Source organism: Lepidochelys kempii, chromosome 1 (assembly GCF_965140265.1).
Source record: "Lepidochelys kempii isolate rLepKem1 chromosome 1, rLepKem1.hap2, whole genome shotgun sequence".
NCBI lineage: Eukaryota > Metazoa > Chordata > Testudines > Cheloniidae > Lepidochelys > Lepidochelys kempii.
Genome location: NC_133256.1, coordinates 231,931,567 through 231,959,412, shown reverse-complemented (window position 1 = coordinate 231,959,412; position 27,846 = coordinate 231,931,567). Strand labels below are relative to the sequence as shown.

The following is a 27,846-nucleotide window of genomic DNA, read 5'->3' as shown; positions in this document are numbered from 1 at the left end:
ATTTCATTTTGGATGGTTAGAGAGCTCCCTCTTCTACCTGTTGTATAATGTCGCATATGCTATAAAAGAAGAAGTTTCACCATTGTTCAGATTTTTCCAGAGGTCAATACAGTCAGTTTGGAACAGTATCCTCTTCTGGTGGGTTTTTGTTTTTTTTTGTTTTGTTCTTTTCTGCTATGATCAGTTTAACTTTTTTATTATAGCCTGTGAAAAGAAAGGTTGGAAAAACTGGGCACGTTTAGTCTAGAGAAGATAAAAGGTAGGAAGGAGACATCAGTCTTCGAGTATGTGAAAGATTGATATAAAGAGGATGTTGATCACTTGTTCTCCATATCCATCAAGGTTAGGAAAAGAAGTAATTGGCTAAGTTTACAGTAAGAGAAATTCAGGTTAGATATAAAGAAAAAATTTCTAACTATAAGGAAAATGTGCTCATAGAATATTAGGGTCGGAAGGGACCTCAGGAGGTCATTTAGTTCAACCCCCTGCTCAAAGCAGGACCAATCTCCAACTAAATCATCCCAGCCAGGGCTTTGTCAAGCCTGACCTTAAAAACCTCAAAGAAAGGAAATTCCACCACCTCTCTAGGTAACGCATTTCACCACCCTCCTAGTGAAAAAGTTTTTCCTTATATCCAACCTAAACCTCCCCCACTGCAACTTGAGACCATTACTCCTCATTCTGTCATCTGCTACTACTGAGAACAGTCTAGATTTATTCTCTTTGGAAACCCCTTTCAGGTAGTTGAAAGCAGCTATCAAATCCCCCCTCATTCGTCTCTTCTGCAGACGAAATAATCCCAGTTCCCTCAGCCTCTCCTCATAAGTCATGTGCTCCAGTGCTCATATCATTTTTGTTGCCTTCCGCTGGACTCTTTCCAATTTTTCCACATCCTTCTTGTAGCGTGGGGCCCCAAACTGGACACGCTACTCCAGATGAGGCCTCACCAATGTCGAATAGAGGGGAATGATCACGTCCCTCGATCTGCTGGCAATACCCCTACTTATACAGCCCAAAATGCCGTTAGCCTTCTTGGCAACAAGGGCACACTGTTGACTCATATTCAGCTTCTCATCCACCGTAACCCATAGGTCCTTTTCTGCAGAACTGCTGCCTAGCCACTCGGTCCCTAGTCTGTAGCAGTGCATGGGATTCTTCTGTCCTAAGTGCAGGACTCTACACTTGTCCTTGTTGAACCTCATCAGATTTCTTTTGGCCCAATCCTCTAATTTAGCTAGGTCCCTCTGTATCCCTCCTACCCTCCAGTATATCTACCACTCCTCCCAGTTTAGTGTCATCTGCAAACTTGCTGAGGGTGCAATCCACGCCCTCCACCAGATCATTAATGAAGATATTGAACAAAACCAGCCACAGCACCGACCTTTGGGGCACTCCACTTGATACTGGCTGCCAACTAGACATGGAGCCATTGATCACTACCCATTGAGTCCGATGATCTAGCCAGCTTTCTATCCACCTTATAGTCCATTCATCCAGCCCATACTTCTTTAACTTGCTGGCAAAAATACTGTGGGAGACCATATCAAAAGCTTTGCTAAAGTCAAGGAATAACACGTCCACTGCTTTCCCCTCATCCACAGAGCCAGTTATCTCATCATAGAAGGCAATTAGGCTAGTCAGGTTTGACTTGCCTTGGTGAATCCATGCTGACTGTTCCTGATCACTTTCCTCTCCTCTAAGTGCTTCAGAATTGATTTCTTGAGGGCCTGCTCCATGATTTTTCCAGGCACGCACCCTTGGAGTGTCTCTGTCACTGCCTCAGTTCCCCTTAGCATGCTTTCTGTAAATGCAGTGAGACTTATATGTATATTGAATGGTGCCCTTTCAGAGGTCTAGTTTATCTAATCGAAAGGTGGAACATGTTTCTGCAAATAAGCCTCCACCTCAGCATCTTAGCTGGGGGTAGAGGGGTAGAGGGTGATGGGGGAAAGGGCAGAGTTAGCCTTAGTCAATCAACCCAATTTAAGTCCATCTGTGTCCTCCATCCAGGCTCTTGCAAGTGGGGCCCTTTTGACCCAGGGCCTCTTGTTATCAGCTGAGGAATGGTTCTTCATCTGAGTTCAGGGTACCCGGAGAGTTTAAACCCCAGAAACCCTTCTCTGGAGCAGCATATAATTCCTTTGTGATCTGGAGTTCTTACTGTTACTTGTTGAGGTCCTGCCACTGGGACCAGGTTTTGCTAGGGCTTGGCATTCACAGGTCTTCCTTTTCCTTTCCTGCAAGTAGCACTCTTCCCTGGTTTCCTAGTGAGGCTCCATCACCCTGGGAAGCCCTCTGCTTAGAAGCATTTCTCTGAGCTCTAACTTCCTTTCTGAGCCATCATAACTCTTCCTAAGGCTATGTTCTTTAACTAGTTAATTGTCACCCAGCTAGTTAAAGAATTGTCTCTTCCCCAGGTGGATCTGTGTTTGCTCATTCTCCTTATTGGAGTCCACAGTTAAGATGGGTGCCTGACCACCCCCGTCCCTTAAGGGCCAGCCCCCATGATAGATAGATAAGCATTGGAACAGGTTATCTGGAGAAGTTGAGGAATTCCTGTCATAGACGTTTTTAAGAACAGGCTAGACACATACCTATCAGGGATGGTCCTGATATACTAAACCCTGCCTCAGTGTAGGAGGATGGACTAAATAACCTCTTGAGATCCCTTTCTCCCTTACATTTCTGTGACTCTGTGAACAATCTGGTATACATATACAAATTCTGTGCAAAACAGAGATGCTTCCCTTTATTTTAAGCTCCAGATGGATATTTCAAAGTTACCTTCTGTTGTTTTACTAAGGCACTGGGTATTATTTAGTCTTCCGAGTATTCTGGTGTCCATCAGTCAGTGTCATAGATCTCTCATGCCTTTGAGAATCAATGTTTTAACAGTTTAGCCAGTTATACAGGAAGAACGGTTGAAAACCCAGACATAACCATTTCGACCTCTGTTTTTTTCCACTTCAACCCTCTTTCCCCAACTGTAATCACAATGAAGGGAGAGGTGAAACATTCGTCATTTGTGGCAGCAGGAGACCATTCTCCAAAGATTACATTCAATTTTTTGGTAACTGACTCTCTTAATTTTCCATTAAATTAAGCATGATGGCATCCCTGATGTGGCACTTCCTTGGTTTCCATTATTTTATTACACAAACTAGCCTTCTTTCAGTATGGATTTCAATGTTAACTCACTATAGTATTTGTGAGTCTTCAGTATCTTTTCACTCTATTAATACTAGAACACTTTATTTGCATACTAGCCAGTGACCAGTAGAGGGTAGTCTATTCCTATGTAAGCAAATAACCTTTTTCAGTGTTCTTCACATTTTGTCATATTGTACAGTACACTGTTCTGGAATCTTTTAACTAGACAGTTATCTAATCTCTTTTGATTGTTTACATATAGGCACTAGGGTCTCAATGTAATTATATAATTATCTCAAAAGTAAATTATCTACTCTGATGATAATCCCCCATATTTTACTTACTATTCTGTAAAATTATCATTAGCTTTAACATACTGGCACAGACTCTTTTGGTATATTAACCACTAATGAAAAAATAGTTTTTTTATCATCCCTGCAACAGAAGTCTACAAAGACTCATATTCATATAATAGCCTGCAGACTTTTATATATTATCTCATTTTAAAGCTTTCATAATACACTTTATGGCTTCAGTAGGTTGTTACTACCACCACAGCATATTAAAGGGGCACACAGTCAACTTGAACGTCACATTTCTGTCTGCACACTTTTGTCTACTATTGGTAAAGTAAAACCCAAGATTAGTATAACTGAAAAGTTAATGCAAAGAAAATGTTTCTCTCTTTTTCACTTTTAAATTGTACATTTGGTGACATTTTTTGTATAGCTGATTTCATTGTTTTGTTGGTCGTCCTATCTCACATACTAGTTTGATGGCAGTACTCTCATGCAGCTCTGTGGCAGGGAGCACATGCCCTAGGCCTTTCAAGAGGATGTTTACTTGCAACAGCAGCAGAGTTTGGGTCCAGAAGAGTGAGTGAGGCCTTTTCCCAGAGACCCGTCACATTATTCTGTGGTTAACAGCAATCTGTGGACAGTGGGAGTCCCTGGAACCCTAACAGAGTTTGGGCACCCTGTTCTTCCTCCCCTATAATCCTGAATGTGGCTGATAGCAATGGGAGCATGGAAGTGGAGCAGCTGAGCCTCTTTCTTCCCTGCACCAGGTTAGGGAGCAACAGCAGCCAGGGAAGGGGTTGTGAAGCCCTCTTCTCTACTCGGATCTTTGGAGACTAAAGGAAGAAGAGGTTCTTGACTTATTGGGTCTCCAGTACAGGTCCTGGAGTAGTTTAGAAGTTGGGAGGTCGTACTTTGTTGCTGTTGCTGAAGATGCTGGCCAACAGACAGGTATGTGAATGGAAGGGCAAGAGGGGGCTCTTGGTTGCACCCACTCTCCCTTGCTGTAAAGACTCTTCAGAACATCAGCAGGGAAATAGGAGCATCTTTATACAACTTTAAAAATAGATTTAAAATACATATATTCTAGTATTTAAAGGGTGATAGTTCAGAAATGTGAATTTCTTAAAATTAGAGAATTTTAAAAAAATGTCAAGTTGAGTGAGTGTCCTGTTAAGGTACAGCAGATGTTTTAAAACCAGCACAATTTATATAAGTATATAACAGTATATTAGTATGAATTCAAGTTACTTTACTGTTATTGTTCTTATACTTGAAAGAGCGAAAAGAAGTTATGATCAATGTAAATAAAAAAATAATCCACAGACCTAGTAGTCCCAGAAATTGTATTATTTATAATTTGATTTATTTAAGATTGACTTTTTGTACTAGCTCCAGATTGGTTCTGATAAGACTTTCCTACATTATGAAAATTACCCATTGCTGACAATGGGTGTCAGTAACAAGTGCAGCTAAATCAAAGTTGGAGCACAGTTTAACTGCAAGCGTAGGCAAGGACAGATTGTGTTCAAGTCCTTTTCAGAAGGAAACATGATGTGTCCAGGTCTAGACTTGTAACTAAATTCTGTTCCAGTGCGAGTTAAGCTGCACCGCTGCTAACAGCTCTAGCAAGCAGTGAGTAATTTTTTTGTAGACAAGGCTATCATGGCTCCATGTGATGCTGTGCTAGCTATTTCCTTTAGCCATTCTGAGTAGCCAGGAACCAGTGATAATCCATTTAGCTATGATCAAATTTTAAAAGTGCTATCTGTTACAACTATGACTGGTTTTTAACAGACTGGAAATGCAGGTTTTCATAGGAGAGACCTGGATGACTTCTGTAAAACTGTAGCGAGACTGTCAGATGAAAGTACAATAGATTTGATAACTACACCTTGATCGTGCAAGGACAACATAGGTGGACTAGAACTCTCCACACATGCTGACAGAGTCTGCCCACATGGTTTTCCTTGCAAGATCTGGGCGTTAGCCTCTGCAGCATTTACTTAATCCAGGGCCTTTCACCCATCTTAATAGTAGCCATGTTACCAACCCTCTCGATTTAATCATGAATCTCATGGGTTTTACTTAAAGCCCAGTTCCTGGAATCCTGTGATTACATGAGAATCTCTGGGTTTTTTTTTAAAAAAAAATAAGTTCCTAGACCTCATGATTGTGGAGAAAAGTTTGGAATTGTGACCTGAGTGCACCCTGAAAGCTTAGGAAGCAAAGAAAAAGAGTCCCAAATTTATTATTTTTTAAGTACAGAGTCGCACACTCTGTTGCTTATGGTAGGCTGAGCTGTACGCCCAATGAGAGAGACCCGCATATTGAGCTGTGGCCCTGATTTTCCTCTCATATCAATGGGAATCAGCCTTACAGACAAGACCGATAGACCGACAGACAGACAAATGCCATCAAGTTGAGTGTAGGGCCTTGCTTCACTCTGCCAAAAAAAAACTCATGGATTTTTAAACTATTACGGCTCTTTGGCTCCTAGTTCATGATATTTGAACTTTGGGAGTTGGGCAATACTAACAGTTCAGACTTTTATTAAGTAAATGATAGATATAAGGAGGAGGGAAAGGCTGTAACTTGTTTCCAGTATCTCATCTGAGAGTTACAGTTTCTTGTAAAAATCAGCAAAAAGTGGGAGGCTGAATTCAGTATAGTCTCTCAAGTTGAGCCATTTGTAGATGAGTTCAGCTAAGCAAGCCTTTCTTCTAAAATGTTTTATGAAGTCTTCTATAATTTGAGCAGAATACTTCTTGTGCTCTCGAATGTAGAAGAAAGTGAGACAGATACATGATATCTGTTCAGAAGGTATTGGATTTCTGCCATTTTCCCATTAAGTACTAGCTCTTTAATGCTTGACCCCAGAGTCAGGTAGGATTGAGTTAAATATATTTGTGTTCTATTGGTAGTGTCTTCTTATTCCTCAAGGCTGAGCAGGAAATTCCCTAGGCTAGAAACAAGTACAGTAACTCCTCACTTAACGTTGTAGTTATGTTCCTGAAAAAAGCGACTTTAAGCAAAATGATGTTAAGCAAATTCAGTTTCCCCATAAGAATTAATATAAAGGGGTGGGGGGGGAGGGTTTCCCAGTGAAATTTTTTTCACCAGACAAAAGACTATATTATATAGATGTACACATGGTATAAGTTTTAAACAAACAATTTAATACTGTACACAGCGGTGATGATTGTGAAGCTTGGTTGAGATGGTGGAGTCAGAAGGTGGGATATTTTCCAGGCAATGCCTTACTGCTAAATGATGAACTAGCACTCCGCTGAGCCCTCAAGGGTTAACATGTTGTTAATGTAGCCTCAGACTCTACAAGGCAGCACGAATGGAGGGAGGGAGGGGAGATAGCATGGCAGGCAGACAGACACACACTCTGTGTGTGTGTGTGTGTGTGTGTGTGAGGGAGAGCGAGAGAGACAGACAGACACACACACACATTGCCCCTTTAAGTACACTGACCCAGATCAGGAAGTTGAGACAGCAGGTTCTGTCCCCCCCCCCCCCGCTCTATGGAAATGGGGTAAGGGGGGAGCGGGACACCCTGATATTAGCGCGCGCACACGCGCGCGCGCACACACACACACACACACATACACACACACACACACACACACACACACCAGGAGGCTCCCCGGAACAGCTCCGAGGCAGAGGACAGGAGCAGGACATGGCAGTGGCAGGAGGGACAGCTGAACTGCTGGCAGGTTCGCACAGGGAACTTAGAGGAACGGGATGTTGATGGGGGGCTGCTGGTCCACCCTGGTTCCAAGCCCCCACCAGCTAGCTGCAACAGGCTGCTCTTTCTGTAAGCAGTGGACAAAGCAGGCGGCTGCCAAACAACGTTATGAGGGAGCATTGTGCAACTTTAAATGAGCATATTCCCTAATTGATCAGCAACGAAACAACATTAACTGGGACAACTTTAAGTGAGGAGTTACTGTACTGTATAATTAAGCCCCTTCATTTTCAGTTTAAACCAATTTTTATCGAAAAAATCTCAGGTTTTATAATAAGTATTCATTTTTTTCTGATTTTCACCCTACTTTTATATCATTCAAATATATAAAAAATAACTTGTTTTGTTTGGAAAATACAATACATTGCATGAGATATATGTATTACGATAATACATTAGTTTGTGGGTATATGCAAAGCTGCCTGTTGAAGCAAGGCTAAGTATTAGTCCAAAAGACACAATAAACAAACTCTGAAGTGCATACACATCTGAACATACTGATGAATCTCACACTCACCACATACACATGTCAAGCTGCTAGCAGATAACGGTTTAAAGATCCAAAACACTAAAATGGGAAGAAAACAAAAATCAGTATCAGAATACATTTCAGAACACAAGGAAGTATTTGAAAGTTTAAAAACAAAAAAACAGGAGAAAAGGATGAAGTTGAGTTATGCGCTGCAAATGGTGTGACCCAATTATGAAATGTAAATATTTATAGGCTAACAGTTCTAAGTCTACAACAGTAAACTGTATATTCAAGTGAAAAGTTTATTTGGGAATTACAGATATATTATATTCTTAAACTCAGAAGTGGCATTGTGTTTTGAGTTCTGTTTTAGTTTGGCAGCAAACCACATTGAACTCCCTACTGAATACTTTTTCCCTGTCCTTCCATCCACCAAAATAAACCCCGGCATTTACCCATAGAAAGTATTAATAGTTTTTTGCATCGATTTTTACCTGTTTTTGTTGTTGTAGTGATAAACACCGATAAATTCCTGTGAAAAATTAAATAAAATAAAAACTGAAAACGAAGGGCTCTGTGTATAACAGCTTGTTATATAGTGTGCTACTGAAAACATGGTCTGATCTCAGAGGTGAAAGAGGCCATCTATCATAAGAAGGAAAAAAAGAGAAACAAAGAGCAGACATGACTATATTTCATAGAGCAACATTGTCTATAGGAAAATTCAGCAAAGGTGAACCATGTGGAAAAAGCACATCCTGGGGATAGACACAGTGTATTCTGAGGCTGCTCATTTCTCAGGCATGTTTAACGATTGTTCTTGTATATGATTAGGAATGCCTTATAAAATCCCTGGGGAATTTGTTGGAAAGTACGAGAAATAATCTTGATAGGGAGAATGGAGTACATTGAACAAGTATATGAACCTATGGAGAGGAAGAGAAAGTCCTATGGTTATGCTTGTTGCATTCCTTCCCCAAACAATTTTGAGAGCTATGTAAATGGCTTGAATGTATCCCATTTTTCTGAGTATAATTGTTATTACTCATTGAATAAAACGGGATTGGAATAAAGCAGTAATAAGTTGTGCAAAGGCTTTTAAAACCTACTGGGGAGCCATCGATGACTGGATCTTTCCCAGAGGGAATAACAGTGGTGATTTGGGCCCAGAATATTAACCTATCCAGTATTTCTTATCAAGCTTGAATAATTTGACAGAAGGTAGGATCCTCCTCAAACAGATCCCATTTCTAAGCAGAGAAAGCACTCTCAGCTTGGTGTAAAAATTGATTATAGCACTAAATTTCTTGGAGGTCACTGGTTACATCACCCTGATTCCACAGTTCATTGTGTGTGGGAGTATTGCTGTGCCCATGTGAACCCCCATTGACTTCAGTGGAACTCTATATGGGCACTGCAGTCTGCTCACATACAATGAATTTTAAAATTGGGGCCTTAGATGGCCCTCTTGCTTTATTTGTGTGGAAGGAATATCCGTCTTGGCCTGACTTTTTTTTTTTTCTTTTTTTCTTTTTTCCCTCCCCAAAACATGAAGAAAATTGCTCAGTTATTTGAGTTTCATGGAAGTTAAAACTGTCTCCAAATAAATCATCTGAATTTTATGTACTAATAACTCAACTACAACTTGACTTAAAACATTTTAGGAGGAACTGATTACCCTTATTTTTAGGTTTTCCAACACTTTCCATTATAAAATAATTCTGTGACCTGTTATGAGGAGATTTCACACCTCTGTTGTTTACAGCAGGCCTTTGAAATTTTGCAAAAAAAAAAAAAAAAAAACCCTCAAACTAGGGTCTTTTTTTTTGTCCCATGAAATTCTGTTTGTTTGTTTTTTTGTGGGTTTTTTTTTGTTTGTTTGTTTAAAAAACCTTGATGGGCATTTCTTAAATAACAATAACTCATAATTTTGACATCTCAGTAGCTATAGCTGTTTATCCAGATCATGGGTACCAGCATGGGAAGAAGCAGCTTTCACAGAGCTGTTACTTACCTCAGCCTGTATTGTTCACCTGTATGGGTGATGAGTGCACTCTGCCCCAAAGTACCAGCGAGTGTTATTGTCATCATTCTGTGGAAAGTATACTGGGCCAAGTATAGATCTGGTTCAGAGTATTTCCTAGGAGCCAGGGGGAAACCGGAAGGCACATTATGTTTCTGAGCATCAATTTCTGTCTCCTCCTTCAGGGATAGCGCAGTTATGAGCTGCACGTAGCTTGGGGCTTGGAGCAAAGCCACAACTGAGTCCAAAGGAAGTGCAGTATGCCATCCTCCCCCACCGCCCGCTCTAATAAAAGCCAACATAAAAAACTCTTGGAAGTCTTGCTCAGTTTCAGGCAGCTGAAGATGAAAAATTCCATAATTATTACGTAAAAACCTTTAAAATAATAGTTTGTGTATTGGAACAACCTTAGCCGGTTCCCGTCAACAATTGTAACAAAGTTTGGAGCACAGTCAAATATAATTTAAATATCTTAATTTGGATTAGAGTGTTGCATTTTTACTGCTCTCTCCTCTGTGTAACAGTTGCTTTATGCATATCCTCTATGCTCTGCATTTCTATGCACCCAATCAAATGGGTTAACCATTAATCTGCTTCATTGCATATATGTTCTGTTATAGTCCTCCGCTGTAATCTTTTATCTAAATTATACAGATTAGGTTCACTTAATCTTTCTTCATAAATCACACTGTAATACTTTTATAATTTTGTTTACCCATCTGCAGAATCTCTCGTTTTTGTCTTTTTTTTGTTAGCAAGTTGCTCTAAATGGTACCCAAGTACTTCTGAGTGCCAAGGAGTATGTATAGTTTCATATCATAGTGTGTGTTTTAAATTTAATGGTGAAGTTGATTGATTGATTGTACTATGCTACAAGAGTACATTCATCAAATCCACATAGATGTAGTACTTACTGAATTCATGTTTGTAATGAGACCCTAAAACCACCAGAGAGCTTTTTTTCTGCCAGTTTAATCTCTAAAATCTTTAATAGAAGAAAAAAGATCCTTTGTACAATATATCTGTGCAGTTAATGTTGTTCATATGTTACATGAGTGGAATTCGTTTTGTCTTACTAGAGGTCCTGGAGAATGCAAGTTCCCAGACAGGTATACCAGCTGCACAGAGAGGTGAGTTTACTTAATTTAGCCATAAGCCAGAACAGGGTGGACATTCCTGGGCCACTGGTCCACACTTTGCATTTGTCTTCATTCACCCAGGAAGTGTTTACCGGTTGCCTAGGAATGCATGCTCTGCTATGGCTTATTGATATCAGAATGTGTTTTTTAAAAAAATCACAAGAGATAGTTGAGATTATTTGCACTAATTAAGAGAGTCTTTCCTGCATATAACTATATCTGCCAGAGAAGTAGTTCCTCAGAGAAAAGTTTTGTTATTTAATTCGTTTTGGCTTACTTTAATGTTAATTTGTATTCCTTTGTTTTTACAGAGTAATGTGCAAAAGATCGGTTATTAAAAGGTCCTTGGATGCTTGCCAAACTGTTCTCAAGACCAGTTTCAGGGGTACTAACCTAAAAACAAGACAGTGTCATAGCAGAAAAACAACCCTTCGGTTTTAATTGTAAAAATGCCTTTTTGGGAGAAAAGTAATGCTTCAAAAGGAAAATACTTGCACATTAAAAATTGAGAGGTTGTTCCAACTCATGACTTTTACCCTAACCCAAACCATGTTTTCAGGCTGAAGGCAGCAGAAGTGATTGATAGTTACATCCAGGAACTTTAAATTCATGGTCAACAGCTCCTTGTGAAAAAAAGAATAGGAATACAAATTGAGATTAAATAGAGCTAAAATAACATTAAGAAACTAAAACTAGTTACTTAAGGTGAAGAAGCTAGCAAAAGGTGTGATGATTTTATTTACACGTTTCCAGTGATGAAGTCACAGTCGGTTTACAGCTTTGACATCATCAGTAATCAGTACATTGCTTTGGACAATATAGGATAGGGCTGTACATTTAACTTTTCCTTTAAACAGACATGAAAGGGATATTCATTCTTCCTCAGATACAGAAAATTGCTTCATCAAAAGGAGCATTGAGGTGGGCAAGAGACGTCATCCATTTTTTCTTTGTTTTTTCTTTTGTTTTTCTGTCTGTGTTTTCAGCAACGTCAGTTGATTACAGTTCCTTTGCAGACAGATGCAACAGCTGGATAGAGCTCATTAAACTGAAAGCTCAGACCATAAGGCGTGGATCAATTAAGACAAGTAGGCGGATGTTTCTACCACTTTATGATAATCTGAGACATATCTCTGATTTCCCAGTGGTGGAGGGTGGAGTTTCCTACCCAGTAGTGGCATTGCAATTCAAAAGCAGAACAAATATCCAAGCGCAAAAACTACAGATGCTTTCTAGTGACTGTTTCAAAATAAATTAATTTAGGAATTATGAGTTAGTAGTTTAAATGCAGAATGCAATCTTTTTATTCAAGTTGTTGATTACTAAAAAACAGTTACCAATAAAGTATATAGCTATAAATAGGCATGTTAATTGTATATCATATATGCATACACTTTGTGGGTGTAGGTGTATGTATAAACTTGGAAAAAAATTTGTGAGAAACAGGTAGCAATCATGTAGGTGACAGTCAAACCAATTATCACTAAATTAGCAATTTGTGAGTTATTCTTCAGTAGTTCTTTGGTCGAAGATCTGTCTGTTTTACTTAAATTAGTCAAGATTAAGGTTATCTGAAAGTTGACAATGAAGAATATGTTAATGGAAAATGCTGCACTGGGGAAACATGATAACTTTCACACTCTTCCTATAATAATTTGTTCCTCCAGCAGATATTTATTTCAAAATGTTGGCACCTTTTTTCCTTTACCTTCACTGATAACTGATTGTTGTATGTGCAGCTGCTGGCCTCAATATTTTCTTTTGCAGGAATGCCACTCTTCCAAATAAATTCCATTGCAGCTTTTTGTCTTTTTGCATGCATTGCATGATAAATTCCTTTCTTTCATGACATGGCTGAACATCACAGGCAGCTGAATATAATCACCAAGCTATTTGGAAACCATAAAGAAGAGTTGTTTTGTTTTAAGAACAAGTCACTGATCATACTCAATAGTTACTTTCTTTTCTTTTCTTTTCTTTTCCACCTTTTTTAGCTGCTTCTCTTGACAAAGCAAGTCCACTGGCTGAGGGACACTTGCGTCACCGTTCTGTTCCATCATGCACCAATTCTACTGTCTCGGTTGTTAAGATGACACCTCTTTCTTTTATCCCTGGGGCAAAAATAACCAAGTATCTTGGGATAATCAACATGTTTTTTATTCGAGAAACCACTTCTTTACGTGAGGTGAGCTGCATATTAGGACTTTGCACTTTTTTGTGAATTGATAATAACAAAGCTAAATGAGTTTACTGTCTGAATTAACTGTATGGCACAGGAAGAGAGCTGACTTTTCACAACTTAGGCACTGTGTGCTAAGCGAGTGGGAGTCACATAAAGGTGATCCACTTATTTGTTGTTCCTCTCACGTTATAAAAAGGGCTGCTTCATTTGCTTATTCTTCAAATTGGTAGGAAGAAGTGTTACTCACCCATGTAGCCAGTAAAATAGCATTACATGGTCAGTGGGTCCATTATCATTGGTGGCCATTTTAGTGTACGCCAATCACTGCACCGCATCCAGACAAAGTAAAACCAGCAAATGGAAAAATGTCTTTTCATTTCAATGGCTATTGGAGCTCCTTTGGACCCTAAAACCGAGATTTGCTCAAATGCTAAAAACTGATCTTTAGTTAAAGGAAAAGATCAATGGTAGGCTTTCAAAGCATGTATGGCTTTTGGGGTTCCTTATTCAGTCTTTTATGCAAGGATTCACAAATTACATATGGCCATTTGAACAAGCAGCATTCCAAGCCTTCCCAGCCACATACATCTGAGCTGGTTCAGGAATGCCGTAAACGTTTGAAAAGCCTGCCGCTGTGTATAACCAGTGGAAGCAGCTTACTGTTAGTGCTATCCTATAGAACAGAGGTGAGGAAACTACGGCCTGTGGGCCACATCTGGCCCCCGGGACCCTCCTGCCAGGCCCCTGCCCCGCTGTTCCCCCTCCCCTGCAGCCTCAGCTCACTGCACAGCCAATGCAATGCTCTGGGTGGCGGGGCTGCGAGCTCCTGGGGCAGCGCAGCTGCAGAGCCCGGCCTGACCCAGTCCTCTGTGCTGCGTGGCTGGCTCCAGCTGGGCGGCACGGCTGCAGCGCTGCCAGTCACCGGTGCTCCAGGCAGTGCAGTAATGGGGGGTGGGGGTGGATAGAGGGGAGGGTGGTGGTCGGGGGGCGGGGGTGTGGATAGGGGGCAGGGCGGTCAGAGGGCAGGAAACGGGGGGTTGAATGGGAACAGGGGTCCCAGGGGGACAGTGAGGAAGGAGGGGGGGTTGGATGGGGTGGCGGGGGACTGTCAGGGGCAGGGGTTCTGGGGGCAGTCAAGGTACAGGGAGAAGTGGTGGTTGGATGGGGCAGGGATCCCGGCCGGGGGGGGCATCAGAGAACAGGGGGGGTTGTATGGGGCAGGAGTGCCAGGGGGGCCGGCGGGGACTGGGCCATGCCTGGCTATTTGGGGAGGCACAGCCTCCTCTAACCAGCTCTCCATACAATTTCTGAAACCCGATGCGGCCCTCAGGCCAAAAAGTTTGCTCGCCCCTACTGTAGAAGCTTTGGACAGCCAAACTTCACATTTAAATCTTGCAAATTATGGCCTTGTAATTTACATATCTTTAAAATTTAATTGAAAACTACATGTTATTTTTCAAAGTGATGTATGACGTAACTTAATCTGTCACCCTAGGGTCTTAATTTCTCTGTGCCTCAGTTTCCCCACCTGTATTCTTTAGGACAAGGATCCTTTTTTTACTCTGTTTGCACAGTGCCTAATACAACATTGTCCTCGGATGGAATGTAATACAGTTAGATAATCATAATATCTAAAAATGGTTGCAAATTATATCCACTCTTGGAAATTATTCTGAGCATATGAATAGTATTTTCTGTTCATTATTTATTATGATGGTTTGGCAGTTCCTTTATGAAATATTGAGTAGTCCAAGGCCCTTTAACCTTTTCAGAGGTGTTTGCAAAATTTTCAAAAAGTGAAGAGTGCCATACATCTGGCTTATCCTGTGTGTTTTAGATACTGCAGTCTACATGCAGATAAACAAAATCTTTTCCTTTCTCTTTGTATCGTTAGATTATTATGCCTACTTACTGGGATCATTATTCTATTGATCTTTTTGCACTGATGCAGTAATCTGTGTAGATTTAGATTTTGACAGGATATGTCTTATGCAGATGATAAACTGGTGTCCATATATTGGGTTTCTCACTGCAGTTGACTTTCTTTAGGCTGTATGCCTGGAAATATTGTGGAACAATAAAAATAATTTTGGCCTTTTATCAATTAATCATCATATATATTTCCTGTTTTCTGGCTCCTAGCCTCTTTACTCGTCTATAGTAACTTGGGACGGTCAAAACTTGTCATTCAGGTTTCTAAGATTAGCTGTGCCCCTTTTGCTGCCTGCCAGCGGTGCAGACACAGGGGAAGTCAGTGTTCCTGCCTTTCATCTTCCATTCCTAGCTTTTGCAGCTATTTTGGCTCAAGCACTACGGACTTCAGTTTCTTTCCTCAGTCCTTTCTGACTTCCTTCAAAGTGGCTGTTAGTGGAGACTCTCTTCTCCCTTCAGGAACCATATGTGGAGCAGTACACTTCAGTGTCCTCTCCACTCCTCCTCCCAGTTTAGTTGGCATGGCACAGCAGATAAACAAGCAAAAAAAAAACAACCACCTTTAAGTTTTTCAAAATATGCTCTGCATATGAGAAATCCTGTTGGGGTCAACAGAAGGAAAGCTCTGTCACAACTGTTCTGGCTCAGGGACCTCATTCAGCCAGGGTGTAGAACAGAGAGCACAGCTTCTATGTCTGGTTTTCCTTCTGCCACATGCAGGAGAGACTGTGGAAAAAGCAGGCTGTCATCAGCGGGCGTTGCACCACTGTGACAAAAACTGGGCTGTAACTGGAGTTCTTTAAGATGATTACACAGATCCACATGACTCCTCTTAGTTCCTGTTTCTTCAGGAATTGGAGTTAGTGGAAAGAATTGAGAGGCTGGCCTTGCCTGCAGCTCCACGTATTGTTTCAGATCTGAAAAATCCAGTCCCCTGAAGAGTGTGCCCACAATTCCAAACAACCAGTTTTCTAGGGGGTCCCAACAAAATTGTGGGCTCTGCAGGAGTGTCTTAAGTGTGTGGGTATATTCAAGTGATGATTTTGAAGAATTGCAGTTACAGGTAAATAACCTCTTTATTCTTTTCTTGTTTACTCATGTAGCAGGATTTCTTCATTTGTTTTTCAGCAGATGCTCATTCACCCATAAGCAGGTGATGCATAACTCTCAGAACAAGTTCAGTCTTTATATTTTACAGGGAAGTACAATTTTACAGGACAAGATGTTGCTCCTCTAAAATATATACCAATCAGCATTCATTGGAAGGGAATAATTTGAAAGGAGAGAAACATAAGTAAGATATCCAGTGCTGTTTTGTGACAGTAACATAAAATCCACTTGTGTCTGTTTTTTCTTTTTAGGAGGGTGGAGTCAGTGGCTTTCTCCATGCTTTCATTGCTGAAGTGTTTGCAATGGTGAGGGCTCACGTTGCGGCTTTAGGGGGAAATGCAGTTGTCTCGTACATAATGAAACAGTGTGTTTTCATGGAGAACCCAAACAAAAATCAGGTAAATTGTGATTGAAATGACAATTTCTCTGACCATTAAAGAACCCGCTGATGTAACCAATCTTATAGCAAAATACCGATGTAGGATGAGGTTATTCTAATCAGTCCGCATAACTACAAAGAGGAGTAAGTCTGTCTCTCTCTGTCTTTTTTTCTTTATATAGTTATGTGGACTTGGAAGAGATCTAGTGGGCATAATTTGACCCAATAGGAAGTTTTTGATTTGTTTTTTTTTTAATTTTTATTTTAGAATTAGAGTTAACGTATCAGAATGATATGGCAAGAACCTAGGTGAATGAATTTCATTGATTTTCATTGAAAATATACTCCATAAAGGATATATTTAACTATTTAAAAATTCTCTCTCCTTGCAGGCACAGTGTCTAATAAATGTCAGTGGGGATGCAGTGATAGTTGTACGTGAATCTGAATTAGAAATGATACCAGTGCAACCATCTGCTGCAGTCTCTCAACCTGCCAGTGCTGGAGGAGATGTCACGACATGAAGCCAGAAGACATGGAATGGCTCTCCCCAAAGTAGAAAGATCTCTGCACAGTGTGGGAATGTATAGCTTTGCCTCTTCAAAAATCAATAATTCTCCAAAATATTACAATCAGCTAAATCCGAGACAATCGCTAACCTTCGTCCATCAACTTTACATAATAGCCAGGGCAGCATTTTATTGGCAAGTACCCTGTAATTCCCTTTTTTAAATTACTAGCCCCTGTGAAATCTAGGCAGAAGATGAGGCATTGATCTAAAGGAATTCCATAGAGCTCCTGAAATAAAACAGGAACTTACCTATGTTTTTTCTTTATGTAGTTGTTTGAGAGGGCCAGAACAAATAACTCAAACAGTAACTGAGACTGATAATGCTTGTTCATGTTAATTTACTCTTAGTTAATTTGAGAAACAAACTGGAAGATAATCAAGAAACTGGAATCAGCTGCCTTTGAATGAGCAAGAGATCATGAATTGGTTTAAAAAAATGTTACCAAATAAGCAATCAATCTGAAATTAAGTCTGTGAAGAGCTTTAGCTCATGGAACTTTGAGAGGAAAAAAGCACCAGAAATGACTGTCTGAATTTAACAGCGTGCGAAAATGTTTTTCAGCTGTTTGTGAACAAGTGCATATTTTTATTGTACAACATATTTTTTTATTTTAAATGTTCGATATTGTTGCTGCATTGTGAGCATAACTATAGTAAAACAAAATAAATTATTATATCTGGTTCAGATATTATAAGCTCATTTCCATATTAACATTTGTACAATCCTTTTTTTTTTTTTTTGGAAAGAGTCTGCAAAATATTGTCTTAAACTACTGAAGTCCAGTTTTTTAGGGCATGATCTTGCAATATTGATACAGACAAAATCCGAGAGACAGTCACCTGCATATATGGAGGCAGAATCAGGCCCTCTGTATTTTGCTATCTGGAAATGTCTGGCTAACTTGGATAAAAGAACTATTAAAGGACATTAACTTCTGCAAGTCAGGTTTCCTTTCAAATTCTATAATTGGGAGATGATGGGTACTGCAGGAAAAGGAAACAATCCATTTCCAGCAAATCTTTTGAAGACTTTGGTAGAATAATATAAAGACTGACTCTTTAGATTTGAAGACAATTTTGTGGGAATGTGTGTTGACAACATCTAAAATGGAACTTGAATAAATGTGTAAACTTGAATGTAAATATTCTATGTAGTCAGACCCAAATATCCCATTGTATATGAGCATGAAAATCATATTCCTCTTTGTACAATAAATTTCTGTATTAAACCACTGGATTTTTTTTGTTCGTTGTAGGTCAGCATATAATAGCTACATGCTGAAGCTTTTGGAATGGCATGGCAAGCTCATCTTCAAATATAAAGAAGGGTAGAGATTAGTAATCTCTTTAACAAGGTTTTGAATTGGGTGCCCTTAAGGGGATTTGGTTCATCAAGCTTAATTACATTTTGTTAAATTCTGTGGCAGTGATCAATAAAGCTTCTCTTATTTAGGGTATGTCTACACTTGCAGAGTTTTTGTGCTGTAAGTTTCATCAGGGATAGGGAACCCGTGAAGATAAAGCACTGGTTTGTGTACTCACTTAATTCCTCAGGCGTCAGAGTGTGTTTACATCAGCAGCACTTCCATTGCCATGAGAGCAGCGCTCTAGGGCAGTTATCCCACAGTGCAGCTCTCTCCAGTTTGATGATGGGTCTTGGGGGGGTGCGCGATTGCGAGGTATCCTGGGTCCCTGCACAGCCTCCTCTCCCCAAACACTGATAAACTCCAGTAGCTCAGCATTGCTCCAAGCAGGGGATCGCTTGCTCCCTGGAGCAGGCATTGTCACCTGGCCAGACAAGTGAGCTCTTGCTAAGAAAACAAGAAGGGGAGTTTTAAAGTTCCCAGGGCTTTGCAGGGGGACGGGTGGATGTCTGTTTACCTGGCAATAGAGGAGCAGAGCTTCTGGCTGGAGTGGTCACCTAGGCACTGTGGGATATCCTCCGGAGGCTAAAAACTGTGTAAACAGGAAGAACATGTCTTCATTTGCACATCACTGCAAAAGCATCACCAGTAAGAGCTGTATGCCTCTCGTGGAGGTGGTTTTCTTTTTGCAGTGAAATTTCTGAGTTTCACTGCAAAAAGTCATTGGCATGTAGACTCTCCCATGGTTTTTGCACAAAAAAGGAACTTCTTCCGCTTTAAATGGCAAGTGTAGACATGTCCTTAATGTCTAGAGCAGTGATTCTCAGACCTCAGTGATTCAGGAGCCAAATTAGTGATCAACATTACCCAAAAGAGCCACAGTAGTGTGAATTCATTGTTTCATATTTTTATTATATATATATATAGAGAGAGAGAGAGTTTCACAGCAAAATGACTGACCAAGTATTATTTTATCAACTACAATTGATTAATAACATGGTAAAAGCACCCTGACTGGGTAATAATTAAATCTCACAGTGATTTAATATGTGCTGCAAAGAGTGACAGGACACACATTAAAGAGCCACTTGTGGCTCACAAGCCTCAGTCAGAGTATCACTGGTCTAGAGAATCCATTGTATGCTGCTGCAACAGTGGGAACTCACCTGGTTACTTTTCAGGGCAAATCCTGATGCCCTCGAAGTCAATGACAAAACTACTAACTTCAAAGGATCTTGGATTTGGAGCAGCCTGGGTGTACTCAACTATCCTATGTTATGAATACAGCCATATAGCACTGACAAAAAGATTGAAAAGTAGAACCCATTCATATGTGTGGCCAAGCAGGAACTTTCAAATGTGGTGGAAAATATTGTTTTAAAAGCTGATGTAATTTTAAAAACTAAATAAAACTTGGTTAAAAATAAAAATTTACATATCTTCTAGTCACACACCTCTCTTTAAATCCATCTTGGTGCAGCTGCAAGCAGTCTTTACTCCTGTGTTTCATCTGCATAATGTTTACAAATGGAACCACCCACCAAATGTATTTCCTTTGTCCCCCTCCCCCACCCCACCCTGATTCCAGCCAAGAGGTGCTCCATCTGTGAAGGGACCTCTGAGGAGCCACAGAAGGGGAGCTCTCCCACAATGTTCCCAACCTGTGGCCCCATTTTTCTGCCAGGGAAGGGGCCCTGAATCTGGAAAGCTTCCTGAGGCCTCTGCCCCAGACCTGCCAAGACACTGGAGGAGACACCTCTACAAGGGGGTTCAGTTCTTTTAAGTGCTTGAAACTCCGCAAACTTGGACAATCAGGGAGTCTGAAGGAATAAATCCAATAGCTTCCAAAACTCCTTGGTCCATCCATCTCTACAGGGAAAGCTCTAGGGTCCCATAGGGTAGAATAAGATGTTACTATTTAATCCACTGTTAAGATTTCAGTGTTGAATACAGCTTTGGAAACAATCATCTGGAGTATGGACAGAATGGGCATGGCCAGGCTCTGGAGCCTCTTGATCAAACCTGAATTGCCTCTGCAGACATAGAGAGGCAGCCTAAATGTTTCAGATTGGGGAAAATATTACTCCCAGGTAACTGTTTTGTATCTAAAAAAATAAAGGCTTAGAATGGGAGAACCAAAGGAAAAAAAAATCGAAAAGACCTGTAACACATTTCCAACTCTTTCCATCAACTGTTTTCTGCTTGTCTTGGCCACACTTCTTAAAAGAACCTATAACCAAACTGATGTGAATTATAACCCAGGTTGAAGGAATACTGTATCTCACCTATTGCAGCTGTAAACGGCATGTGGTATTGAGGGAGCACAGTAATTCAATTTTTTATATCGGTATTTTAGTATGTACAGCATGCAAGTGTATAGGAATTGCATGAGAACATATTAATGAAAAAAACAAGACACTGCCTTTATGAACATCACAGAAACAGGCCTGATGTTATACTTACAAGGCCAAAACTCCTATTAGAATCTTTGGGAATTTTGCCAGTTTCGGTAGTCTGCTCCCACGTGTGTTTTTAAAAACTAGCGGATAGAAAAATGAAAGTGGCCTCTACTCACTTGATTGGCTGTGAGTGAACCAGAAGTTGACTTATGCCAATTAGCTCCTCCATGTGAGTACAATTGATTGGAATATTTAGATTTTGAAATATGATTTAGCTGGATATTTTTATAAGGTGTAATATGTATGGCTGCTGCTACTCTAGAGGTCAAATCATGCCACAAGGAAGATGTAAACACTTCCAAATCCCAGTCCCTATTATAGCCCAGACAGTGCTCTCAACAAGGCTATTCAGCGTTATAATTATGCAACTAACAAGGCATGAGTTTATCATACTAGACAAACTGGAAAAAGGTTAAATCTTGATCCACAACCAGTTTAAAAAAGTCATTTTACAGTTGTAGGATCCTCTAAATGTTACTCTGAAAACTTCAAGATGAGAAGAAACAACTTTATCATTTCAAGAAGAGAAAGCTGCTTCACGTTGTATGAACATTTTAGAATAGAAGAAAATTATTTTCTTCAATTGAAGTGGAAAGATGGTATCTCAACTGTCCCCATGGGAGCCCCACCAAATCAGAATGGCTATCCTAATGAGCTATTATATGACAAAATACTTCTGTTAAAAATTACCAATCTCCTGACTATCTAATCAATGGCAGATGAAGCCTTTTACATATAGATCATTGGTTAGAGACCATAGTGTCTGTGATCCAGTGTGCCTGGGGCAGCCCGCACTGGAAATACCAAAGTCAGGGCAGGCTGCAAAAGGGAGAGCAGATACTGGTAGGTAATGCTGAAAACTCCCTAACCAGTCACCAACGGTGCTGCTGGTCTCCCACACTGTTTATCAAGAAGCAAAAAAAAAAAAAAAAAAAAAATCACGCATTCCAGTTCTCTGACTCCCAATCAGCACCTAGGTCCAGTACAGTCAGAAGTTATGTAAAAATCTCTGCTCACCTGTACAAAATGTTCTTCTGACCCCAAAGGGTCAGCCACGTTACCAGGTCAGTATAGGTTTGGATCTTACCCAAAACACCATGCTACCAGCCAATCCTTCAGTGTCTAAAACTAAATGTTTATTATAAAGAAAAAAGAAAGAACAAGAAGAGAGATGTTAAATGGTAAAAAAAATCACATACATACAAAGACTTCAAAGTCCATATATCAGGTTCCTAGCAGTATTGGTGAGTTTGCTGGCTTGAAAGTCCCTCGGGAACACATCCACAGCTTGGATGGATCATTAAGTCCTGTTACCAGATGTGCCTATTACTTTGGAGTATGCTCATTTATTAGAGTTACTCTTCGGGGGCGGAGGGGTTCTGTAATTCTGTTAATTATTGCTTGTGTCACTTGTGTGTTCATATGGAGCTCTACTCCTTCCTTCTGCAAGTCCCCTCCCAATGGAGCTATCCTGCAGGACCTAGGTTCCCCAGGGCTGGGTTCCTCCAGCCCCAGAATCAGATGAATACACACACACCCACACACACAGAGAGCAAGTCTGAGTGGACCGGGTCAATCAGCACTCTCAAGCTGACCCCCCTTATATGTCCCCGTACTCAATGGGCTGGGTCAAGCAGCACTTTCAAGCTGCCACCCTTATATGCCACAGTTTCAGCACGTCCCTATCCCCGCTTTCACACTACAATTGTACTGGTAGTAACCCATTTGATGAGCAAACCCCATAGTATTTTTGGGTGCTACAGGGATCTTTAGCTTAGGTAAAAGAAGCATTGCTGCAGAGTAAATGGGGAAGCTAAAGACACAAAAGAGTAAAGTTCAGAGAGAGAGAAGCAACCAGCTTAACCATAAAAGTTATGTAGGTCTAAAATGCTGCATAGTAAACCTGGCCTTGATACTGATCAGTCCCTTTAGCTTCTCAATAACTGCTGATTGTCCACCTTTGCAGCTTTGAGTTAATCTCAGCTGTGCTTGTCTCTGCCCAGTACCAGGAACTGGCAGTTTTCTTTACCACTCGTCCTCTTTCTGAATCACCCTGAAAAGAAGGCTATTACTTTTACCCTTAGCAAGCCAGCTCTAGCTTAACTGTGGGGATCCTCGACTAACTAAATCAAATGTTCTCCTTTTTGCTAGAAGATGGGGGAAAAATTTCAAGAGTTACCTCTGAGGTAAGGGCCAAGCTGCCAGTATTGTCTCCTCCTGAGCTCTTCTGATAAAGCAAAGGATGCAAATCAAAAACAGGAGAAACTCACAAGCAGGGATAGTTGCAGTGACTCAAAAGAGAGGGAACAAATGAATGAACTGTAAGTACGCTTATGCTAGAACTTCATTGCATTTGTGCATATTCCTTCTCTTCTTCTTCTTTCCTGAGTTTGTATCAGAAATGATCCATAAAGAAGAGATTATGTTCAAAGGGAAACTTCCACCAGCAGCTTGGAAAGTTCAAACACATCAATGAGCTCAGACTATCTGAAAGTCAGGTCCCTTGTTTAAGTGCTCAAGCATGGATTCAGGTATCTGACTAATGAGGAAAACTTAGCCATTCCCCCCCCCCACAACACTTTGATAAGTAAATTGTTATTGTAGCTGTACTTGTGACTGAATCACAAAAGCTGCTCCTCAGATCAGGGAGCAGTATTATATAGAGTGGCCCCTGCTCTTAGCTTAAACATTGAGCAGAACACAGTAGGATTGGGAAGTATGCAACTTTAAAATAGAATTTCAGGTCAGCTGTCTGCTTCTCTGACATCCGTGCTCTGCTCCACTCTTCGCACCTAAGGACTGGTGAGGACATAGGAGCTAATGGAACTTGAAGCTTTTGTTGACTCAAGGGGCAGGTCTACACAGACATCTGCTCCCATGATATCCACTGCCCATCTCCAACCTAATGATCAGGATAGAAGACAAGCTGTAGAAAACTCCTCCAGCTCAAAGTCCCAACCTGCCCTATTCCTGGGCTTTCAGGAACTTGTTCTAATTCTTGGAACAATGTCCCACCAGATTTTGTCTCCAAAACTTGCCTTTCTGCCTCAGTATACCCATGTGGGTTTACTACTTACCCTGCAAGTGTTTGAGAAGTTTTATACTTTTGAAAACATTTTACTGTGCACAGATGAAGGATGCTATGGAAGAGCAAAACATTCGCAAAAAGAAAAGGAGTACTTGTGGCACCTTAGAGACTAACCAATTTATTTGAGCATGAGCTTTCGTGAGCTACAGCTCACTTCATCGGATGCATACTGTGGAAAGTACAGCAGATCTTTTTATATACACACAAAGCATGAAAAAATACCTCCTCCCACCCCACTCTCCTGCTGGTAATAGCTTATCTAAAGTGATCACTCTCCTTACAATGTGTATGATAATCAAGTTGGGCCATTTCAAGCACAAATCCAGGTTTTCTCACCCCCCTCCACACACAAACCCACTCTCCTGCTGGTAATAGCTTATCTAAAGTGACCACTCTCCTTACAATGTGTATGATAATCAAGGTGGGCCATTTCCAGCACAAATCCAGGGTTTAACAAGAACGTCTGGGGGGGGGGTAGGAAAAAACAAGGGGAAATAGGTTACCTTGCACAATGACTTAGCCACTCCCAGTCTCTATTCAAGCCTAAGTTAATTGTATCCAATTTGCAAATGAATTCCAATTCAACAGTTTCTCGCTGGAGTCTGGTTTTGAAGTTTTTTTGTTGTAATATAGCAACTTTCATGTCTGTAATTGCATGACCAGAGAGATTGAAGTGTTCTCCGACTGGTTTATGAATGTTATAATTCTTGACATCTGATTTGTGTCCATTTATTCTTTTACGTAGAGACTGTCCAGTTTGACCAATGTACATGGCAGAGGCACATGATGGCATATATCATATTGGTGGATGTGCAGGTGAACGAGCCTCTGATAGTGTGGCTGATGTTATTAGGCCCTGTGATGGTGTCCCCTGAATAGATATGTAGGCACAGTTGGCAACGGGCTTTGTTGCAAGGATAGGTTCCTGGGTTAGTGGTTCTGTAATCTATTGATTCTTCTAGAGTTTAAGTTGGCTATGGCCAAGCATGTATTCCCTTGTTGTTTGGTCTATGCTAGAACATTAAGCCTCTCTAGATCTGGCTTGATTTCACCAGCCTGTAGGGCATCAGACCATACAAATAGCAGATCTAGCAACTTAATGAGAGATCCAAGTGCAAGGAGAAGGTAGACACATGCAAATATAAAAAAGGCAAATGCCAAGTGTGTGATGGTTCTGTGACTGTGCTGGCTACGGAGAGGGTGTTTCCTTTCAGTTCTTAAACAGTGATACATGGAAGCTTTTTAGTCTGAATCACTAACGATTTTATTGGCAAATAATAGTGTACTACAGTAGCGCTCAGTGGGGGGCCTGAGATCAGGGCTCTGTTGTGCTAGGTGCTGTACAGCCACACAGTAAGAGACGGTCCTTGCCCCAGAAAGCTTATAGTGTAAATAAATAAGACAGACAAAGGCAAGGAGAAAGGAAATATTATCATCTCCATTTTATAGATGGGGAATGGAAGCACAAGAATTCTGATTGGCCCTGGGTCAAACAAGGGTGTGTGACAGAGTCGGGAACGGAATCCCATCCCAATGCCTTAACCACAAGCCCCTCCTTCCATGTAACTTACATGAGGGGTAACCAGTTGTCGTGTTTCAGGCACTCTCTTGCAAGAGGAAAATGTGAACTTCCCAATTTCTGAAACTCTGAATCCTTTATTCCAAATCCATTCTGGCTTCTTTGCCAAACCTAGTAGGTCTATAGAGACTCTGGTATAATAGAAATGCCCAGGCATGCGTTCCCTCGTATGCACTGTACATTTCAAAACAAAACAGCTGTACAACAGGAGGCTGTGCTAAAAATGGTACCAAGTCTGCTGCGTGGGATGGTCTGTGATATTGTACCTGCTGTCATTCTAGCTTCCTGGTTAGTACACTGCATGAAAAATGGATCTTCTAGTGTCCAAGCTAACAGGTTACCTGAGATTCGAGTCGAATGCATAAATCAGTGAACGCTATGTAAGTGTGTGTGAGCCAAGGCTTTACATTCTTTGTCTGTATTATGCAAACTGCTTTCATGTGTCTATTTGTAAATGTTTACTATCAACCTGTCAGTCGCCACGAGATGGTTATCTTTGCCAATAGAAATGTGTAGCGTTGTCACTGCTGTGTATATGAACATGCCCTTAAAGTCTGGGTTGGGAAGCCAGTGTTTGTGGGTTTGTTTTATTTTTAAGACCGAGTAAAGTAAAACCTGATCTGGAGATCTTGGGGAACATCTGAAATTTTTGGATAACTGGGAAGCTTCTGCTCTGAAGAACTCTTAAGTTTTATGTCAGACTGAAAAACTTCTAAGCTTTGAAGAAATGGAGCTCTGGTCTGCACTCGAGACTTGGTGAAGCCAAGTGGAGGCACAACTGCTGGCAGCTTTAGTTGGCTCACAGACAGCACAACTCTTCCTCCCCCTGTCTCCCATCCCCTGTCCAAACTCCATTGTGCTCCCTGCTTGGCTGGCACCCTCCTTTACCAGCGTCCTGTTCTGGGCTGCAGCCTCCCTGCTTGCTGTCTTTGCCCTGGCCCTGAACTACTACCGTTTACCTGCTAGGTGCCATAACCAAATTTTGGCCATTCTGGAGTTTGGTTAATGGGTGTTGACCTGTGTCTGGTACGTCCTTTGAGTGGGGTGGACTCTATAGTCAGTGGGCCTTTTCCATCACTAATGTCTACAATCCCCGTTACTCAACCAAGGTGTGTGTGTACACTTGAAATTACCATATGTACGCATCTTCTCATGTACTCTGTATATATATCTTCCTACTGTATTTTCCACTCCATCCATCTGATGAAGTGGGTTTTAGCCCACAAAAGCTTATGCCCAAAAAAATATGTTAGTCTCTAAGGTGCCGCAAGTAGTCCTCATTGTTTTAACCGGAGAGAGGGTATTTCTCCCTGAATACTTATTGAGTTCTAGCCTAAGCTTCTGACAAGTTCTCTAAAGTGTGGTACATAGTAATTTCTCTGTTCAGAACTGTTCTGCTTGGTGTACTTGTAGCTTTTCAGCAGGAAACATCTGATTTTACTCTAGGTGGATAGAAACACAGCACTCTTTAAAGTGTAAGGCCTTGTCTGGAAACAAACTTGCTCTGATTTAACTAAAGGCATGGGCTTTTTAGACTGATTTAATTTGGTGCAAAACCCTGTGTAGATGCTGTATTTTGGTTTAAGAGTGGCTTCTTTGGATTTAGCTCAAGTGAGTATGGAATGGAATTGACTTAAGCTAAATAAATGTAAGTCATTCTGAAATCGAAGGGTTTTCACACCAGTAAATTATCCAGGGTTTTGCAACTGTATAATCAGTTTTCACACTGTTTAAGTTAAACTGGTACTGCTTTCTCATGTAGACCAGCCCTCAGATTTGGTTCTTTTCAGAACTGTTAATTACAAGTCAATTGGAGAAGTTTTTAATAAGCTGAGGATGTGGAGATAGGAGAGCTGTGCTCAGATATCAGTAATGGGCATATTCAAAAGATTTTACATCTATTTCAAAGTGCCATCGTAAAGCAAGTAGTGTCGCATTTAATGTAACAAACTGTAAAGGCATTACCTTTTCATACAATTATAAGGTATATAGCATAAACAGCTAATCTTCTCATGTTCCTTGGCTTATACTTAAGAGAAATTCCTTTGACAGGAAATAATTTGTTTGAGACCCTTTAAAGAAGTTGCTCAGACATTTAGGAAGTCTGACATAAGATGCGTAGAACAATTAATAGCTTCAGTGGTTTAGCTGCAGATTTATTTGATACCAAACAGCAGGAGTGTGAAAAATAACTACCTGAATGTCTCTTTAATTTTTCTGTAGTTAGTTCTGTCAAAATGTTCTATGGTTTACTGCCAAAAAACTGACCTCTGAATCCCCCCGCCCCTTTTCTTTTGGTTTGAAGAATAAGCTACAATTTTAAGGAGTGGAATTAAATGAGC

General features: G+C 40.6%; 1 protein-coding gene across 20 annotated transcripts in view; it reads left to right on the top strand.

The window, feature by feature from the left end:
• Positions 1 to 18,243, top strand: part of C2CD5 (C2 calcium dependent domain containing 5) — a 134,842-nt gene extending 116,599 nt beyond the window's left edge. For 13 of the 20 annotated variants that reach the window (XM_073318152.1, XM_073318105.1, XM_073318106.1 and 10 more), the window contains 5 exons: positions 10,781 to 10,831; positions 11,827 to 11,928; positions 12,835 to 13,025; positions 16,316 to 16,462; positions 16,836 to 18,243. In XM_073318152.1, coding sequence (XP_073174253.1) covers positions 10,781 to 10,831; positions 11,827 to 11,928; positions 12,835 to 13,025; positions 16,316 to 16,462; positions 16,836 to 16,967 — 623 coding nt within the window. In that variant the 3' untranslated portion in view covers positions 16,968 to 18,243. The remainder of the gene's footprint in view (positions 1 to 10,780; positions 10,832 to 11,826; positions 11,929 to 12,834; positions 13,026 to 16,315; positions 16,463 to 16,835) is intronic. The other 7 variants (XM_073318132.1, XM_073318218.1, XM_073318240.1 and 4 more) reach the window with 2 other exon arrangements.
• The last annotated feature ends 9,603 nt before the right edge of the window (positions 18,244 to 27,846 follow it).